This window comes from Antedon bifida, chromosome 9, assembly GCF_963402885.1.
Source record: "Antedon bifida chromosome 9, ecAntBifi1.1, whole genome shotgun sequence".
NCBI lineage: Eukaryota > Metazoa > Echinodermata > Crinoidea > Comatulida > Antedonidae > Antedon > Antedon bifida.
The window spans coordinates 13,458,649-13,479,554 of NC_136234.1; the positions used below are offsets into that span (position 1 = coordinate 13,458,649).

Here is a 20,906-nt window from a genome sequence, read left to right on the forward strand (position 1 = left end):
CGCGGCGGACCGCGAAATACACGTGTTTTAGTTGGTGCGTTGTTTAATAAGCACATGCTTTATTATGCTAATTTAAAGGTCAAAGTTGGTTATACTTAGCAACATCCCAAACTCATTATAAACAGGCAATGGATAGCTCAGATTCAGGTGTTGTTTTTGCCTAAAATAAAATCAAAATTCCTGTGATACGTATGTAAATATATTCCACTTGTCGAAAATACAAAATGTAATAATTTATAGTCGAATTCGAATATCAAGTGATGAGCTAGTAGGCTAGGTAGCTAGGCCTAGGCCAGCTAGTTTTTAGTTAGAAGGGCACCAGTTCTTATACTACTAGTAATAGATAGTACTGTGAATAGATATATAGTCTGTAGGCCAGGCTAGGCATACATTTTTTTAAACACAGAGCTTTGTCTTTTAGTGGCCTACTGGATGAGGTTAATGTAATTTATAGTTTTTAAACTGCTTATAAACTAAATCTTGACTACCGCAATAATAATGACATATCAATCAAAATTCAACTGCTGTGCGTCTAAAATGCCTCCTCCCTGTTTGTTTTCACGAATGACTATGATATGCCGATATAAATCTTCCTTTACACTAGACGTACGACATCCACCATGCTGATAGAAAAATAATAAAATGCATGTTCAACCAAGAAATTAGGTTTAAAAATACTCAAATGAATAAATGTGACAATTTATTGATTTTTTTCAGTAAATTATTAATGCGCATCAATGGACGGTTTTCACTACTCGGAGGATATCCAACAAGGAGAGGGAGATGGTGATGTTGTCATCGTTCCTGATCTTTCAGACAAATCCCAGCATTGGGTTTATGCCCAGTCTACCACAGAATGCCTGTCAGAAGAAAAGCCATATTTTATGGTGACAATTGTTGAATTAGGTATCAGTATTATTATCATAGTAGTGGTACTGTGTTAGTGGTTGAAATGCTTCCTTACATTCCAATGTCATAGGTTCAAATTCAGCCCCAGTACCAGGATTTTTCTTATGATCAAAACAACACCACTGCCTACTGTAAAACCTTGCACATGATATTTTAGCTTTAAAAAATGATTGATGGATAATGTGCTGGTCGTAGTGGTTAAATAGAATGCATGATTTTTTTATATAATTTAAAAAATTGTATTCATTATTTTCAGCAAAAGATGCCACTGTTGCTCTTGGAATCGGCAGCGAGACGTACCTAGATACAGACGATAAAGATGACGAAGAAACACCTCAAACGATAAAGAAGAAGTTTTCCATGGCATATTTTAGCGATGATGGCAGTATAGCAAATCCAGCGAGATCTAGTGTATCAGAAATGGCTCCCACTTACAAAAAAGGTGAAAAAGACAGAACCCATATCAACAGTGTCCAGTTAATACGACATAGGCCTACAGTTTATATAAGATGACATCAATTTTAACATGGTATCATTATTATTTCATTCATATCATTATATTCATCTTTGCTTTATTTTAGGGGACAATGTGGCTTTGTTGTTGGACTATCTTGACAACAAGCGAGCATTAGTTTCGTTTTTGAAAAATGAAGAAGTTGTTTTTCGACAGTGGATGAAAAAGGAGATTTTACTACCAACGATCAACGTCTGGTGGGGGTCGGCAGAACTCGGTGTCACATGGTCTTCTGATTTAGCAGCCATACCTCAGTTTGATTGTGTAAGCAATGTCCACATATAAAAATGAAATATTGAATCATGATATTGTTCAATTATGCAATAGTTATTATATATCTACCACACACCCTTATCACTAATAATAGGTTGTTTCATTAGGAGTATTCGATTGATCTGTTTTGAGGTGACTTTCAGTAGCACTTTGGACTCTTAACGACCAGTCAAATACACCTATTGACTCAAAGCAAATTTTATTTTAGGCCATTATCAATCAAATTGTGTTACAAATTTGTATATATACATTACAAAATATAATGCTTTTTTTCTCAATTTTTTCAGGAAAATCTTTCCCAGTGGTCAATGCCTGATTTTGTGAGTGTAGATGATGATACATTCCACATGAAGTCTGCCTCTGGACCTGCTGCTCTCCAGTCCCCATGCCCATTTGTAGAAGGTAACATTGCATTTTACGTTTGGTTACCACAAAATTCAAACCTTTGCTTTCACGATGTGCTGATATAACTTCCTCTATACTCAACAGTGCCAATCAAAACACAACTTTGCGCTGATTACTAGCTGCATTATGGGAGTATGTTTCCATATGTGTTTGATCCAAAAAAATGACTGGGCTTAGAGGTTTCACAACATTAGGCGCTATTATAAATAAATTCACCAAATGCACATTTCATTCCAATGACGTCAAGAATCGAAAATTCTTCTACAGGAATAGGTGTCGCCTAAATAGAGGTTTGCCATAGTGAAATAGATATTGACTTTTCATTGCACAAGAAAATGTCCCAAAGAGGGGATCTAATATATATGTATATTGCTTAACTCGTTTTCCCTCATTTTGGTATTTTATCAAATACTAATTCTACTTTTTTTTTACTACAGATACCTACTATGAGATTACACTATGTAACATGGGAGAAGGTGTTAAGCTTGGACCTGTGATAGGCCTAACATCTGCTTACATTGAAGAGGACGAGTTGCCAGGAACTACAACTGGTGCTATCGGATATAGCGCCGTAGATGGTGCAATTATGTGTGAAACAATGTTTAAAGGTAAGCACAAAAGAAACGGGAATCGTCAAAAAGGTTGACCCATGGTTAGAGGCGCCATTAAACAGGTTATATTTTTTTATTTCATACGCATCCAACAGCGAATAAGGCTCGGATGGATAAACTATTTGGACATGATGATGTCATATCACTACCATTTTTGGGAACATCAAACTTTTTTTGTCAAACTAATTTGATCATTACAGTCAACTCTCCCAATCTCTGAAAACTGGAAACTCTCCCAAAACCAGACTTTCAATTTTACCATTAAAAGCACATTCCGAATACCAGACTTTCTGGAAAACCAGACATATTCAGCGTATCATTCTCACTGGAGACCAGGATAACAACCAACAATATTATGTAATAAAAAATATTTTCTCCTTGTAGTTCAAACACTTGGGAATGAAGCGAAATGTAAACAAGGTGATGTCATCGGATTAGGCTTGCTATTTGCCGACAAGAACATCACTGGAAGACGTTTAGAGCAGCCAGTGGTTGTGTACTTTACTCGCAATGGGGAGGTACTATTTCATCAATGCATTGATCAGCCTTCTGGTGGATTCTATCCAACTATTGGATTAGCTGCTCCAGGTATTTAAAACATTTATATCATGTTTATCTATATTGTGATGTCATCATTGCTGTTTACTATAATTATTTTATTCAGGTACTTTTGTCATTGGATCAATAAAAGCCATTCTGAGTCTTGCAGTGGAGTAAGAGCCACTTTGAATCTTGCAATGGAGTAAGAGCCACTCCGGGTCTTGCAATGGAGTAAGAGCCACTCTGAGTCTTGCAATGGAGTAAGAGCAATTCCGAGTCTTGCAATGGAGTAAGAGCAATTCCGAGTTTTGCAATGGAGTAAGAGCAACTCTGAGTCTTGCAATGGAGTAAGAGCCACTTTGAGTCTTGCAATGGAGTAAGGCTAATGAACTATTCTATGGTCACCTTTTGGTGAAAAATTAAGTATAACACCTCATTGTTATCTAAAAGTGTTAATATTTTCCAGATATTGAAGTTTCTCATACCATACATCTTTGTTTTATGCTTTTACAGAGTCTGTGGTGCGAGTAAATATGAAGGCAACATCACCAGATATACCAGAAGAGGAGGCATGGATAAAAGAGGCAATGAAACCAAAACCATTAACATTTATGGGTAGGTCATTGGTCAGGCATGTACAGCAAGTAAAATAGCATGTTGGTGGTGATATAGCGTGATGGTAGTACTGTGGCATGAGGTAGTGCTATCACATAATGGTAGTGCTTATAGTGTGGTGGCAGCCATGTGGCATGAGGGTAATGCTACAGCATGATGGTGGTGCTATCACATTATGGTAGTGCTTATAGCATGATGGCAGCCATGTGGCATGAGGGTAATGCTACAGCATGATGGTACTGTAGCACTGTAGCATGATGTAGTGCTATTGCATGATGGTGGTGCTATCACATTATGGTAGCACTGTGGCATAATGGATTGTTGCATGATGGAAGTGCTATAGCATGATAGTAGCACTGTGGTACAAGGGTAGCACTGTAGCATGCTATAACATGAAGTATTTTTATTTTTGTGTATTATTGAGGGTTTATTTTCCATTCACAGTTCTCGAAATGCCTAGACCTCACGATGTGACTCATGAAGAAGGTGAAACGACAGGCCTGTTCCGCTATCATGAACAAATTGGACCACCAACTGGTCAAGATTCAAGTACAATTAGACCCGTGGCTAATGTTGTAAGCGGGAAATTAATTCAGTTACAAAGGACGTTGACCCCAGAGGAACCTAGTTTTACAATTGAAATTACTGATGCAGGTGGGTTTGTGTGAAACAATGTTTAAACATTGCTTGCCTACCCAAAGTTCTGGGTTCGATTCCTACATAACAATGTAACTAAACACTTTTTGAATTTAGAGGTTTCTTCTCAAATTTAAAGGGGTTTCTTGTATAATTATTTCAAAAGTATTAACTTATTCCCAATCTTCTAGTAAATGTATCAAATACAATGTTATTTCTTTTTAGGGGAAAAAAGTATCATCAGTATGGGTGTTAGCAGAAGCAGGCAATCAGTTGGTTCAATGCCGGGCAAATTGACAGGAACTGCTGGCTACTATTCTGAAGGACAAATTGTACAAAATGGAGTAGGAAGCTCTAAAGCTATGAAATATTCTACAGGTAAAATTCATTTAAAACAAAGGATCTGACTCCTTTTTTCTGGAGTGCTGTATTCAGTATTTAACTAGAGACTAGCAGTGGAAGTGATGGTAAATAGGCCTAACTTATGTGGCCTAGCTAATAACAATAGCCCCCAAGAGGATTGGAAAAATTAAATATAATATCTTAAATTGGAATAACTGAGAAAAGAGTACAAGAAAAATTGTCCATACCGTATATGCTGAATAGGGGCCATACAGTGGGAAATGTATTGAAGTCTGGAGTGCAAAACATTTCTTGCAAGCTCAGTAGTAGTTGTATTCCATAACTAAAACTTTGTTTAAAGCTCTGTCTACACTACTGTAGTTGTAGTAGTACTGTAGTTTGACAACAAATTTGTGGTGTAACGTCATCATGTCCATATATGGGAACGTCACAGTTTGTTGATTGTGTAGACAGAGTTTAACATTCATGAAATTACTATTACTCATTACAGGTGACATAATTGGATGTTGCGTTGAATACTTCAGTAGTAAACAAGTTCTACGATTTACTAACAATGGTCAGCTTGTTGGAAAAGCAATCATAAGTGGCACAGAAACTGACCTTTATCCATGTCTTGGATTCCGTGGTGAACAAAGTACGGTTAAAGTGGTATGGCCGGAAAATAAACCAAATATCCCTTCTTTTGATCAGGTAAGCATTGGTCAGATGTTTGCTCTACTCAGTACATTGAGAACAATTTGCAAGTAAAAGTCCTGAGTGGGATTCGAACCCACAACCTCCAGATCACATAGCCTGGTATCTATTTTAAATTTACATAAAGAAGTTAGATATCAAAGGTTAACATTATAGATTAGACAAATAGATTGTAATTTTAAATCTAAAAATGTTCTTTTTTTTTTTCTTTGTACATATTTAAAGTATGACAATCCTTATCCTGCATATTTCTAGATGACGAGGGAGGGAATAATTTTATTGACTGTGTTCACAAATCATACTTTGGCTAAGGGTAACATTTCACTGAAAATTCTCCTATCTAATACAGTACCACCAAGGCAATCTAACAACAGGACACTGAGCTCACCTTGCCAAGATAGGAACTCGTCCTTTAATCTTATGTCTGGCTGCGACAAATACCATCAGTACTGTACTATGTACATATTCTCCACTACGCGCGGTGTCTGTCAAAGGACGTGGAACTGTGACCATGTTGCAACCACAAATAAACTCTTTGATCTCCAAAGCTCAGCATCCTGTTGTTAGATTTCCTTGATACCACTAGACGGAAATTCTTAAATATTTGTTGACAATACCTTGAAGTAATATCTCACATACTGTAAGTATGATTGGTGGATACGGACACAGATGTCATTTATAATTTACCCTCTTCTTTTGTAGGCAAGCCTTTCAAACTGGGTGATGTCACCAAAGTTGTCTATCAATGGTTCTTCAATATTTGTTGAGAATAAAACAAGAAAGTTAAAACCTTTGGTTTTAAGATCTCCTATACCACTATCAAAAGGTAAAGTATTCATATTGTACATAGCCTTGCATCCATATACATGTATGTTTCACAATCCATATGTCCTATGTAATTGCATATTGTCATTCTGAACACTAAGGAACTCAACAATACAATACATTGAACAGTTGACAATTAATAAAAATAACATTAATAAAAAAATAAAAATGGGAAATGTAAAGCTAGATTGTATAACCTACAGAAGGCCAAAGTGAAGTAATGAGGGCAATGACAATAGAAAATTTCAGACGAGGCGAGGGCCTCATGCTGACTGCAGCCCTGACAGAATCTAGAGTATGGTGAATATTTCAGATACGCTACTATTTTTAAATATAACAGTAGATATTAATTTTAGAACATTTTCTTTATTAAATCTAGATTGGAAATATTTTGAGGTCAAAGTTGACAGTGGTGCTCTTCCATCGTTTGATCAAGAGCTAAGCAAAGCTCCAGCTGTAGCTCTGACTAACGACATGTCCAATCGCATTCACAAACACCTCGCACACGACAAAGAATCGCGATACGTACGTTTAGGCTTCCGAAAGAAATCCTTCTACTGGCGAAATGATGTAGAACTGCTTACAAAAGAATCAAACAAAGATATGATGACCGAGTTGCAGTCGTATGTTAAGGTCGGGGACACGATAGGGTTTGGGGTGTTGTATTCAGGTGCAATAAAAGCAGCAGACGATCGGGCTGAACAGGCTGTGATGGTTTATTGTTGTATCAATGGCCGTGTTGTGTTTCATAAACCAGTAATTCAGCCTGCAGGAGGGTTCTATCCTTCTGTTACGCTATATAAAAAAGGTGAATATAAAATATTAAATAAGATTCAGAATATCATTATTTATGCATTCATGAATATGCATGAGCATCATCACTATTTATACCATCATGGATATACATGAACATCATCATTATTTATGCATCATGAATATGCATGAACATCATTATTTATGCATTCATGAATATGCATGAACATCATCATCAATTTCTTAAGGCACCTCAATCTTGTTCAACATCTAAAAAACCTCAGTTTAATTTAATCAACCTACCTTTAGGATGATAATCATAACTTTACATAAATTTACAGGTGACAAAGTGACAATAAATCACATGAGTGAACCACCTGTAGACCAGCTTTCATCTGATTGGTCAACTGAATTAATATCGTGGACTGAGCAACTTATGGCTATTAAGAAATCACAAGGTAGGGACTACTTTTTTCTTGCGCATTTTACAAATTCCTCCGCCTCCATGATCCTACTGTCCTAAAGCTCTGTCTACACTATCAAACTTTATGTGATAAAAAAATGTGATGTGCCCATATATGGACATGATGATGTCATATCACTACCATATTTGGGCACATCAAAGTTTTTTCAAACTATTTTGAAAGTTTAGACAGAGCTTTACGTTATAAATATAAATGTTATTATATTTTCAGAACCCAAATTGACAAATGATGACAGAAGACGAAGGGTAGCAGAATCAGTGACCCGACCTGAGAATCTTTTAAATAAAGTTCATGTATATGTACATTGTGATGAACCTCGTTACACAGAAACAACGCACATACAAGCAGGGTGAGGCTGCTATTGCTAACATGTTTTATTTTAGGATATAACGTTTCTGATTTCCAGAATCTGTGACATAAACAATTTTGTTTTACATTTCTCTCAGATTGGATACTCTAGGATTCCAAACATCCATGCTTGAAAAATCTGTTGCGACCAAACATTTAAATATTACAGAAGCGTTGCAGTCCTCAAATTGTGTCGTTTTATGTCTCGGTCCAGAGATTATCAAATCACCGTCGGCTTCGTTTCTACTTCAACAAGCTAAAGAGGGCGGTAAACCGGTTATTCCTGTTTGTCTTAACAACATAGCTTGGCCGCCAGAGGGCGATGTTGGCAATCGTTTAAAGCAGTTGACAGCTCATAAGATTGGTAAGATAATTAAAATTTTGATGTTATTATTTCTGGCAATCGTCTCAATGTGGAAACCAGAAGGTAAAAGAAACGAGTCCTTTCAATTAAATGAAATAAATAAAGCATTCAAAAGCTAAGCAAAATGTAGAGAACTATGCTCTTTAATGTTTCAGAAGAATAATTCTGAAAAATACAGTAGCAGATTGAAGAACTTGGTCAAGAGAGATGAAAAGGAACCGTAATGAATTTCACATTTTCTTTTTTTACTTTACAGATATTTCAGAAGAGCATTATGAGTGGAGTATTGAACAAATTGGTAAATTAGCTGAAAATCTTAACGGCAAGGGGTTCAATGGGCAAGAGATAGTTGTTAAGGAGGGAGAAGCAGCAAAGATATTTTACACAGATGCACAGGTGAGTAACTGGCAACATGGGTCATAGTGCATAAAGTATTAGTACGTGTATTGACCTGCTGATTGGTTTAGATCTGTAGACATGATCATGTGGTCATTATGCTGTGTTGATTACTTTCAATGAGAAATGCTGATTGGTTTAGATATGACATTTGTGATCATTATGCTGTGTTGCTTACTTTCAACGCTAATTGCTGTACTGCGTATTTCTGAAATGTACAATGATTTGAACACCTTTCTACTTTTGTAGAATCAAGTAATGCACAAGCATGTAGCCATGATTTTTACAGGGGGGTTCCTTTTTTTTTAACCCTACAAATCTCCCTGGCTACAGGTGATGCGTGACATTCACAGAAATACTGGTTAAGTAACAAGGCATACTGGTTGACCTCTTCAGTACAAGATTGTTCTCCCAGATTGAGTCCAAGACCATGACACCACTCCAGGAGACGATCCCTTACTTTTTTTCAGGTGTACCGGTTGTTTATCGTGCACATGTGCAATGTATGTTCACAGCACCAATGGCTTTATATCCCATCCAAAAGGTGAGGCAATGAGAGTAAAGTCTTGCCTAAGGATACAAGCAATATCATGGCACAGACAAGCATTCAACCCATGCCTCGCACATGTTAGTTCGATATACATTACACTCTGATGTTAATAGGTTATTGAAAGTTTACTTTTAATTCTAGACGGGCGATGAAACTGAAAACAAACCCAGCGACCCTCAAGCCTTTAAACGAGCAGTAGAAGAAGCAGATCGAATGAACAATTCGTTTGGAAATTCAAAGGCAATGGATGAACCACCAATTGCATATGAAAGAAGGCAAGGAAAACCAAAATCAAAGGCATGTTGTATATTGTGATGTCTGTACCACAATCTTCCACCTTGTGTTAAGTTCCGTATCCTGACAATTTAAAAATTGTTTGCAAAAAGAGCGGTAACAGTAAGCGGAAAACTGCATAGCTTGTCCCACGTAGAATCTGTATCTTTTCTGAGTGGAAATAGCCCGTCCGTTCCGCGCTTTGTGTAAATGGTCATAAGGAATAACATAGATTCTATATTTTTATTACCGTTACCGCTCGCCTGTGTAAATTGGTCTTAAGGATTACTAACATTTTGCAATGTGGTTGAATCAAGATAATAGTGTAGCATTTTTTTTTAGCATTGATTAGTATACAAATAATGGATATTTATGAGTGGAATGGTACAAATAATTTCATGAAGTGAAACATGAAAATCTATTTCCACAGCAAAAAGTACTATTAAACGATGTGACCCACAATCATCCAATAAAATGACAGGAATTTATTTAGGTGTTATATAATATGACTTGATTATCATTGCATAATTCAGAAATAAAATACAAATAATTAATGTTTATGACTTGAATGAGGAGAATATTTTCATAAGTTGAAAGATTGACTGTACTATTCAACGAGGGAAATAGGATAGTTGATCTTTCAACTAATGCAATATTCTTTCCATTCATTCTTTATTTGCTGCACAAAATTCGCAAAATGTTTAGAAAAAGCTGGATGTGCAATAGAGCCATTTAATAGACTGCGGTAGAACGAATAAATCGGATACACTGTGTATTTTAGTATATTATATGAACTGAAAATGTAAAGAAATAGATGTGTGTAATTTCTGTATATATTTATTTACTATTTATTTACCTTATGATCACTGCTATCTTTCTTACTTTAAACAGTAGTTCTTCCAAAAGAAGTCTCAAAATAGATTTTGCAATGCAGTAATAAATTGTGATCATAAAGACACTATCATGAATAGATTATACTCTATACATAAATGATTTTTAGTTCATTTAATCTTCATTAATTATGAAATTGCAAAAACAAGGGAAAGAGAATACTAACCACAACATGTAAAATGAATCTTGGTCATCATTTCATAAAAACACATTACTCTATGTGCAGTCTACCATAGAATTACTATTAAAGAAATAGAGAGTCAACTAAAGCGACAGTGATGTGATGCAAACAAGGCAGGGACTCCTGTACAGTCAACTTTCCCAATACCGGACACCTTTGGGCTGGTCTAATATCTCTGATTTTCCAGAAAGTCTGGTATTCAGAATGTGTTTTTAATGGTAAAAATGAATTTTGGACCTTATGAACCTCAAAAAAGTCTGGTTTTGGGAGAATTTCTGGTTTTCAGAGAGTCTGGTATTACACTTGTATATAATATTTAATTTAATGAAAATATCAATCATAACACATTTTTTTCTTTAAAGTTCAATGTTATGAGTAAATTTGGTCAATCAAATCCTCATCATTCATACTACCATAAATGTAAACAGATTTCCCAAACAATGTTCATAAAATATAACAAAATGCAGTAATGAGTTCTATATTCATGCACCATAATTACAAATATCGAATATGAATTTGTATCAGCTGCTAAATTGAATTAATTTTGAGTATAGTTAATTGACTTGAATAGACTACTTACGGCAACACTTTAGCCTACTTTCAGACAGTAGTGTAGACATAGGAAAACAAAGTCCAAATAGTGAGAAAATTGCAACATAGAATTTATGACTTGTATTATCAAATATTATTTTGAAAGTAGTTGTATCTTGTTTTTATTGATCATCATTATTATATTATATCTATTTATAATGTTCAAATGTGATTTATTTCTTAATGTGATCACTAATTTGTTATTATGGGAGTTTAGAAATTACAGTACTAAGAGAGAGTGGGTCTAGAATTAATATACATGGCCATAGACACCATTTTTGGCAGGACACACCCATTGAGTGTTACTAGGATCTTTCTAGCACATTAATTAATACTATAACATTCCCCAACAAGAATATCATTAGAAATATATTTTTTAAATGCTATATTAGTAATTTTTAGGCCGGGGAGGGTTCATGGACTATATTTCAATTTCATTATATAATTAGTAATAATATTACTAGTTAAATTAAATATTTTATTAATTCAATATTTTACTATCTGTAATTAATAAAAAGTTACAATTATGAAAAAATGTAATTGTTTTAATATAGAAAAGTAAATAAGTAAACATTTTCTTGTAAATATTATTTCTTATGTGACTGAGTGTCATTGTTTGTATTGTATCCCTACCTCAATTAAGTTTGTTTTAAAAAAATGTCTTTCATTTATTAGTTATTTACTAGATTGTAATATAATACGATAAATCATTATAATCGTCAAACAAATTCTATAAAATCAAAATGTTGCAAATATATACTGATCATAATTGTAGCAATTATATTTATGTGTGATGTTCTTATTGATCCAATTATATTTTTTAATTTTTTGTTTATTTTTTATCAAATTAGGAAAAAAGAACATCAATTATTAATTAATTAACATTTCTGTTCGTTTTAAGTTGATAACTTTCATTAGTTTTGTTTTCATAAACAATTATAATTATTTGTTAAATATTTTATTTTAAACCCAAATTAGTTTAAAATCCAAGAAATTAAGTAGTATGAACGGTATTTTTATGTTTGATCTATGTATAACATGAAATTCAATGTGCATTACATGTGAACAATCTAAATTCATGTACCTGATCGTAGTTGTTTTTATTTTGTAATGTACATTTTCTTCTTTATAGTATTTATATTCTGTATGCATGTTTCATATTGGAGCAGATTAGAGCAAAGGCTGCTACACACTAGGACGATAACAATCGACGATAAATAGATAAACGTACATTTTTCTTACAGAAATTAGAAAAGAAAACACATTTTTTTCAAAATTCAAAAAAATGACGTCATAATAAATAAGAACAATAAAATCTTATCGTCACGTTCTTACTAATCAAGTCTTTTTAGATAGTAAATAATATTGTATATATTATTTCTAGTGCGTGCAGTTGGATTGCATGTTTATATCTGAACATACCTTGTTGATAATATTGAAAACAATACTATTATTTAAAACTGTGAAGGAACAATATAATTATTTGTATAAATAAAAATAAATGGATACATGAGGGATAGAGGTATTTTGATTGTTAACTAAAATTGTTCAAGCAGCATATCAACATGTAATGTTCGACGTGAATTGGATAAATCAGTCATTATTATAATATAGTAACTAATTTGACGATGGTTATTCAGGAATTTGTAAAATAAGCCTTGAAAATGATAATTATTTTTGTTGGTTGCGCTCGACGTGAATTGGATAAACCAATCATATTAGACCATAATCTTGTAATGAATTTGAATGAATAGTTATTCATGAATTTGTAAAAATATAGGCCTACTATGAGTATGATGATAATTACATTTTTTTTAAATTTATCGAGAACAAAATTAAACGTGTGCAAACATAAATAATGCGTTGTAGTCTGTGTGTAGGCCTACATCACTCAATCGACTATTCTGTATGTAGTTAGTCCGAGGGTTGGATAAAGAAGAAAAATAATGTACTGTATATATATATACATCATTAGTTCATGGGTAAAGTTTGACGAATTATTGTAATTTTGGACTAGGATCCGACATACTGTCCATACTGTCTATTTTTTAAAGCTCGCCCATCACAAGATGTTTTTCTTCATCTTCCGGGCCGCCTGCCTTCATTCTCTGACCTTATATATTTTTTAATTTTGTTTACATATTTGTATTTTCTTCTTTGTTGTCAGAGTTTGTAAATAAATGTTATGAAATGAAGAAAAAACATTAGTGGGACATTGTAGAGTAGCCCTACCAATTAAACTATACGTATGCGCTTCTGAGCCTACTATACTTTAGATAAAATATCATTCAAGTCAATCATCAATTTTGTTTTTCTGCATGGGTAAAGATTCGATTTATTTTATGCGAGTTTTTATGTATATTGTATGCCTATTCCTACTGAACGAACCACCATCAAACTATGTAGGCCTACGATTAGTATTATTCGTCAGGGATCTACCGTAACATTATACCTTTAAACACGCATTTTAACTCGCTTTAAAGATATCTTGACTGTAATGAATTCATATTGGTTTGGAGGTACGATTACCCTGAGCCAGGCCGGCTTATGTCATCCGATCTTATTTAATTAATGACTTCTACTATATCAATTTCACTGAATTAATTTACTTCTAAATAGAATTGCGGATCCGGCATTAATGTCGCGCTTGATTGAAATTTTAACTATCGTATAATTAAACTGCACTACATTGTCGCGTCTTTGCTGGGTTAACGTGACTTGTTTTGTGATAAGTTTAGTGTCAACATAAGGTTGTTTGATACAACAAATAGACTCACCGCAGCCGTGCAATATTTACCAAGTTATTGATTGTTATGATTCCGACTGGGAATAGACGTGATTTTCAGATTGTCAGTAGAAACCGTACAATCAATTACGCGGTTAAAGTTAGTTGAGAGAGAGGGGAGGGGAAGAGATGCATTTACTATTTGTTTACTGAGGATTATAGTGCCTGACGAGTCATTCATGTCATAATTAGACCTCCTAAGTAATTAAAATGATTGTTAATTCGTGTTTTCCTATTTTTAACCATATTCCCTATTTAAAAGCAAAAACAGAACTCTTTGGAAAGTTGTTCAAATTTACCACCGGTAGGCCAATACATCGGTTGTCCTGTTTCAGCACGTTTAGTCACATTCACTGTTTACTATATCAAGCGTCTTCATTTACCCCTTACACCCGGGGTAAACTTTAAATTGTTGTTGGTTTGTTAATAGGTTTTAAATAAACACGGTGAATGTGAAGATCGATGGTATATGACAAGAAGTAAATAACACCTAGATGACAATGTGGTCTCACATTTTGTTATATTGTCACGAGATTTATTTACTGTTAGTAACATATCCAGGGTATCAAACAACAGGTGGAAGTTCAGAAAACAACACTCAAGTTAAGACCGAAGAATGGTTGAGTGAGGAGGGGATGGAATAATGGACGGATCGAGAGGAGGGTTGGAATGGTGAAGAGGAGGGGTTGGAATAGTGGACAGGGAGGGTTGGAATAGTGGAGGATCCAGAATAATGGGAGGAGCGGGATTAATGGACGAAGTGAGGAGGGGATGGAATAATGGACGGATCGAGAGGAGGGTTGGAATGGTGGAGATGAAGGGTTGGAATGGTGGACAGGGAGGAGCGGGAATGGTGGACAGGGAGGAGCGGGAATGGTAGACAGGGAGGAGCGGAAATGGTGGACAGGGAGGATCGGGAATGGTGGAAGGGAGGAACGGGAGTGGTGGACATGGAGGAACGGGAATGGTGGAAGGGACCAACGACAATTCGTTTGACTGAAACGTCAAGGTATGATAATTTGATAAATGAATTCAATCAAGTTAAAATTATTTTTTTATTTTTTTAAACTCTCTACAAAGTCCGAGCGACCATTGTGTCACGTCACTCAGAAAATACACTATTCACATTTCTAACTAATTATTTACGTAACAAAAAACCCTCGCCGGCATTGACCAAAGTAAACTATCTCGTCTTTCACAAAGGTGTATCCATACAAAAGAGAATGTATTAGGCCTAATGTCAGCCATTATGGCAATTTCAAAAGCTTCACAGAATTGTTTGCTGTGTGGTTTTAATTGCCTTCAGAAATGTATTGTTGCTCGGTTTCGCAAATATCTGTGTATGTACATGACGTTGTCGCATTCCTCTTTTTACGTTTTCTGCAACACTGCATTTATATTAAGCTGGGTTTTTGTCATCTCAACGTAGGCTATAGACTCTGATGAATATCCACAGCGATTCCATAGACTAGACCTAACTCGTCATCATCGCATAATCTGGGATTCATGCCCGGTTTTTACGCTTCCTGATTATTGGATCCAAGCTTAATATACATGAAACACCGGTATTATAAATAAAATCATAACTAACCTTGTCGTATTAACTGTTACTACCCTGTGTGTATTTCTAACGTTATTATTGATACCTTTCTTCCTTTTTCTTGTCTTTCTGTTAGAACTTCGGATATTCAATTAATTTCCAATAATGCATACCTGTTACAATCTAATTTGAATAAAACGCAGGTGAACGATATAGCATTCAAATCGACCCCAACACAAAAACGCGCCATTTATTACACCGTACGTACAATTTGGTAGTACTGTATTTTAAAAATAAATTACTGAGTCTAGGATGCTGTAATTAATAAAACAAACTTCACAACATATTTTCTAGAGCATAGTGTCATCTCATAAACATTTACAAACTTAAAATGACGTCAAAGGGACATAACGTAGCAGACGAAGTTTAGGCGATGATGGTTGACGAACGATGAAAAACCCGTATGCTATCTCTTCCACGTCTGTAGATATCTGACGGACTGATACTATAATTACGGCGACCAACCTAACAAACGTTATCGCCGTGTGGCCGCTTGTGCTAAATTTCGAAACATACTATTACGCCGCCGTACAGGAGCGGCGCGTGATCTTGGCGAGATAGAGTCGCTCTTTTCTAAACTTCGTCTTGGCTTTAGCGTCGCCTTCATCTTTGGTCGTGGGTTTAGTCGAGCTGTTAATAAAACAATTGATTTGTTTACTTATTTTTTGTAAAGAATAAAGTATAGGCCTAAGCAACATATATGTATGTATGTAATGTGAGGGCCTCTTCATGTCAGCTGTACTGCTGTAGTGCAGCTAAACTTGTAAAACAACAAAGTTAAATAAATAAATAAATGTAATAATTACGGAGGGATCACTTATCATTACCTAGATACGCAGCGTCATTTTTCTTATCTTGTAAATCAGGAACGTACACTGTCCGTTGTTCGTCACCATTTCCAAATGTCTCTTCTAAAAAAACACCATACAAATAAAAAATCATTCTAAACTGGACAAATTTGTAATAATATTATATATTTTACACGCGATTCCTTTTGTGGTAAATTAAAATTTGTCTGGTGCAAAAATAAAATGGTTAGAAAATTGTACAGTAGACTTGTACACGTTTGTAGGCCTATTGTATTTTGAAATGTTAACTTTTAATTCCGGTCTACAACGACGTTAATCTTATTTTACAATAATAGTTGGTTACGAAACAAATAGGCCTATACAGTCAAACATTTTAATAAAACAAATACTACCATTCCGACCACTCAAGTAGCACTTTAACAAAGCATACAGTCTGCTAGTTCAGACGACACACTAATTCAAATACTCTGAACTTGTGGAATTAACGTCATACTACAACGTTCATAATTAATTCGAACAATATGTTTTTGGCGTTTCATAATCCGTTGGTTACTTCAAGAATTATGGGCAATTTTAAAAGACACTTCTAACAATTGCACGGCGCAGCAGCAATACCGTAGGGAAACGAACACTGCGCAAGCCAATACACCAATTGGTGTTGTGATAGTTTGTGCGACTACTCCAAATTCTGAAATGGAGGTAAATGGAAGCACGGTATGTCTTTAGTGCCGCTTCGTTCATCAACTCGAACATTACTTATTTTTCGGGGAAAACTCCATCTTTTTAGGAGAAGGAAACACGTTTAGTACTTACTTTCCATTTTGACAAGTATAAATGAGGTTCTCTCGGTTAAGTAAGACTTTCCATACTCATACGGGTGTTTCGGTAAGTGTATAACCGTCCCTGTTTCGTCCGATAAATCGATATTATCTGATAATGAAAATGACATAATAATAATACGACAAAGCAAGGAAATAATAACGTGTTTATGTAGCATAAATTCTGTGTATTTATAGCTATAATAGCTGAAGGTGCAATCGGATAAACCCAATACAGGTCGGTGAAATCTGTCCATTATAGGGGCTTAATTTTTGTCAATTATAGGGGTTTTCTGTCCACAATATAGGAGATTTTCATTTTAAAAGACTTCCCAACATACAGAGAACTTTGTCCAAAATAGAGACAGAAATCCCATCCATCCATTTAAGCTTGGTTCCCACTGGACGTAGACGCAACGCAAGCGAGTTGACCAATCACACGCGACTGTTCGAATAATCCATCTCTTGAGATTGGTCAAATCATTTTGCGTTGCGTTACGTCCTAGTGGGAACCAAGCTTTATAGTTACGGTACTATCGCTTGGAGATAGCATATAATTGTTATCTGCGCATGGTCTCTGATTCGTTTATTTCAGCGCTTCATCTTACCGTCGTTTTGACAGGAACATCTTTGTTTAATGTTGTGAAGCAGAATATGAATCTTACAATTTGGGTTAAACAATTCACTCTTGTCTTCTGTTTTAAAGAAAAAAAGAATCAATGGTTAAAGTTCCGACCCTGCAGATAGTAGGCCTATAGTAAATTAAACTGCCTATTACTAAAATGTAGGCCTATATAGACCTATTGATTTAAACATTACCGTACGTTTCAAAACTAAAATTCCATATCATGATTAAATTTAGCGTGTAGCCTGTGATATCATTCATATTATAAGTTGTTAATCGGCAACCTTTTGATCTAAATATTCGATTAAGAATGGAAATGAGAATGATAAAGATAATGAGGCGAGTGTTGTATACAAATTACTAGGAATTAGCACACATATTGAATTTGACATAACTCTGGATGCGTGTATTTAACGGATGATTACAGTAAGGTACATGAGAATAATTTGTTTAAGCAAGGGTGATTGCCTTGGTTTAGCGGTTAATGCTCAGTATTACTGACTGTAAATTAGGCTACATAAACTAGGGCACCGAGAAACTTTCTTGAGGGAAGGGCCTCACATGATGTTCTTGATCTTAATGAAAGAGCAAAGTGAACCACGATTAGTTCTTCTTACTTCCCCATTACCAATTTGAAATATTTAATAAACATTTTTTAACAACCAACGCGTTTCTTGGTCTTATTTTACTTTGAGCAATCGTCTAGTTTGGCCTAGCCTTTGGTACAGGTATTTTGACACTTTTTAACAACCAACGCGTTTTCTTGGCCTTATTTTACTTTGAGCAATCGTCTAGTTTGGCCTAGCCTTTGGTACAGGTATTTTGACACTTGTTAACAACCAACGCGTTTTCTTGGCCTTATTTTACTTTGAGCAATCGTCTAGTTTGGCCTAGCCTTTGGTACAGGTATTTTGACACTTTTTACCAACCAACGCGTTTTCTTGGCCTTATTTTACTTTGAGCAATCGTCTAGTTTGGCCTAGCCTTTGGTACAGGTATTTTGACACTTTTTACCAACCAACGCGTTTTCTTGGCCTTATTTTACTTTGAGCAATCGTCTAGTTTGGCCTAGCCTTTGGTACAGGTATTTTGACATTTTTTAACAACCAACGCGTTTTCTTGGCCTTGTTTTACTTTGAGCAATCGTCTAGTTTGGCCTAGTAGCCTTTGGTACAGGCAGATTTGTAATTAGGCTTTACGACACTATCTTTATATGGTCATTTAACTTTGGTTATCAAATATTAGTTTTTTCGGTAATTGTGGTTACTTGTGATGTTTGTCTACTGAAATCTTGTGGTAGCACTATTTGCGGTAGCGTAGCAACGATAATCAAATCTTTTAGAATGTGTTGGTTAACCTCAATCCATATAATATGGAAAAACACAATTATATCGAGCCAATGATTATTTACTGTACTTTATTTTGCGAATTGAATATAAAATGGACTGATTATTAATTTTTAAATATAAATTTTGTTGATATACCGTATCATTTGTAGGCTAAAGGCTTTCATTAAGCTACTGAAATTGCCTATAGATATAATAGCGCAAGCATGATGTTTGTTGTTGTTGTTGTTGTTGAATAACGTTCCCTCATTCTATGAATATTGGAGGAACTCCATATATAGTTTTAATAATATAATTCATGACAGTTGCAATAGTCTGATTCACACCATAATTACTGTACTTCCACAATCCAACCTACATCAGCGTTGGTGCAAATTGATATTTTAGGATTTGGTTTTGTGGAAGTTGCTTATTGTTAATTTTCTTGGTGAAATTGTTTCTCTTTTGTTTTTTGTATGACTTGTATATGGATGTACTATCCGAAATAAGGAAAATGAATGAATGAATTATGACTAATACTATTTGCATAGGTTTATCAGAATCAGAAGATGCATAATTAAACCGTGTGTGATTTTAATAGCATTCGAAAACTAATAACGATCGGATCAGGTATAGGAATTATTCAAGGAATTACGATATTGCATTTTGTCAAAATCAACAAGACTGCGAAGTTATCAACTTGTTCCAACACAGGTGTCAAAGGGGTCACAACATTTACAGTGTGAAGGGGCTTTATGATGATAAATCGATGATAAATTGTGGTTAAATATTTACTGTACAATAGTAGTCCTACGCATAATTAAAGTTTTGGTGCTATTATAGGCCTTATGATTGTACGCCTACATTTAAATTGTGCGTACTTATTTTACATTATCGATTTACTACCACCACTACTGGGCTTATTATGGACTTAAATAGAGTCCAGTAACTAAGGCTCAAATGATGTATTCAAATATTATATATATGCCTAAATACGAACTATTTCTATAGACGGGCTCACTTTTACTGCCGTAATGTAAATTTGAGTATTTTGGCGTTTACTGAACCAAGTGCAGTAAAAGCACGGCCCATTAAAATCGGAACTATTATGTTCACTGTTAAAGTGTTATAATAAATAAATGTCTGAGATTAAAAATAAAACGTAGTGATAGTAAAAACGCATAGTGTACTTACCACCAAATCGAACAATAATAAACATCTTGTGGTGAAGAAAGAATTACGCTAAAAATTGGTTGTAGATAACACGTGACGTTGTTTTGGTTTGAGCACCTACAAGTCCGATGACTTAATCTAAATCTGGTAAAAAGTTTTCAATATGGTAGGCCTATCAACATACATTGCACACAAGTAATAAATGCAGCCGTAAAATCTTTTGATTTTCGCTCAAAATAAAATCGAACGTTGCACACTGTGTATAGTTTCCGCGATAAACCGTCGATAGGCTCCTTACTTGCAGTAAGAATCAACACACGAACAAATAGTACACACACGATGATCGCTATCCATGTACAATATTTGCTAACGACTACTGTCTGCGCAGTAGGCCTACCGAAGCTGCGCAGTAGAAATTTATTACGAGTACAGTCGATGACGTGTTATGATTCTAGTCGCAACCGGTGGCGGGGAACATTGCGCGCTGTCACTCGACAGTGGCAATACTTTCGACAACACTTTATAGGCCTAAATGATGTATTACAAGTCTTGGGA

The 20,906-nt window shown here is 35.0% G+C and overlaps 2 protein-coding genes across 2 annotated transcripts; one reads left to right on the top strand and one right to left on the bottom strand.

Annotated features, from left to right (window-relative positions):
- Nucleotides 1–105: 105 nt before the first annotated feature.
- Nucleotides 106–10,670, top strand: LOC144852143 (uncharacterized). The gene is made up of 18 exons (XM_078709882.1): nt 106–226; nt 718–906; nt 1,166–1,351; nt 1,491–1,687; nt 1,984–2,098; nt 2,539–2,709; nt 3,097–3,300; nt 3,766–3,867; nt 4,312–4,521; nt 4,729–4,881; nt 5,357–5,556; nt 6,262–6,385; nt 6,764–7,192; nt 7,479–7,595; nt 7,833–7,971; nt 8,069–8,334; nt 8,591–8,730; nt 9,422–10,670. Exons 2-18 carry the CDS (start codon nt 738–740, stop codon nt 9,593–9,595), a joined length of 3,096 nt encoding a protein of 1,031 aa, XP_078566008.1. The 5' UTR covers nt 106–226; nt 718–737; the 3' UTR covers nt 9,596–10,670.
- On the bottom strand, nt 7,106–20,650 carry LOC144852172 (uncharacterized). The gene is made up of 7 exons (XM_078709925.1): nt 20,373–20,650; nt 17,837–17,923; nt 17,224–17,340; nt 16,429–16,512; nt 15,593–16,231; nt 10,611–10,685; nt 7,106–7,179 (listed from the first exon to the last, which is right to left on the bottom strand). The coding sequence occupies exons 1-5, from the start codon at nt 20,395–20,397 to the stop codon at nt 16,077–16,079; spliced, it is 468 nt and encodes a 155-aa protein (XP_078566051.1). The 5' UTR covers nt 20,398–20,650; the 3' UTR covers nt 7,106–7,179; nt 10,611–10,685; nt 15,593–16,076.
- Nucleotides 20,651–20,906: the final 256 nt, after the last annotated feature.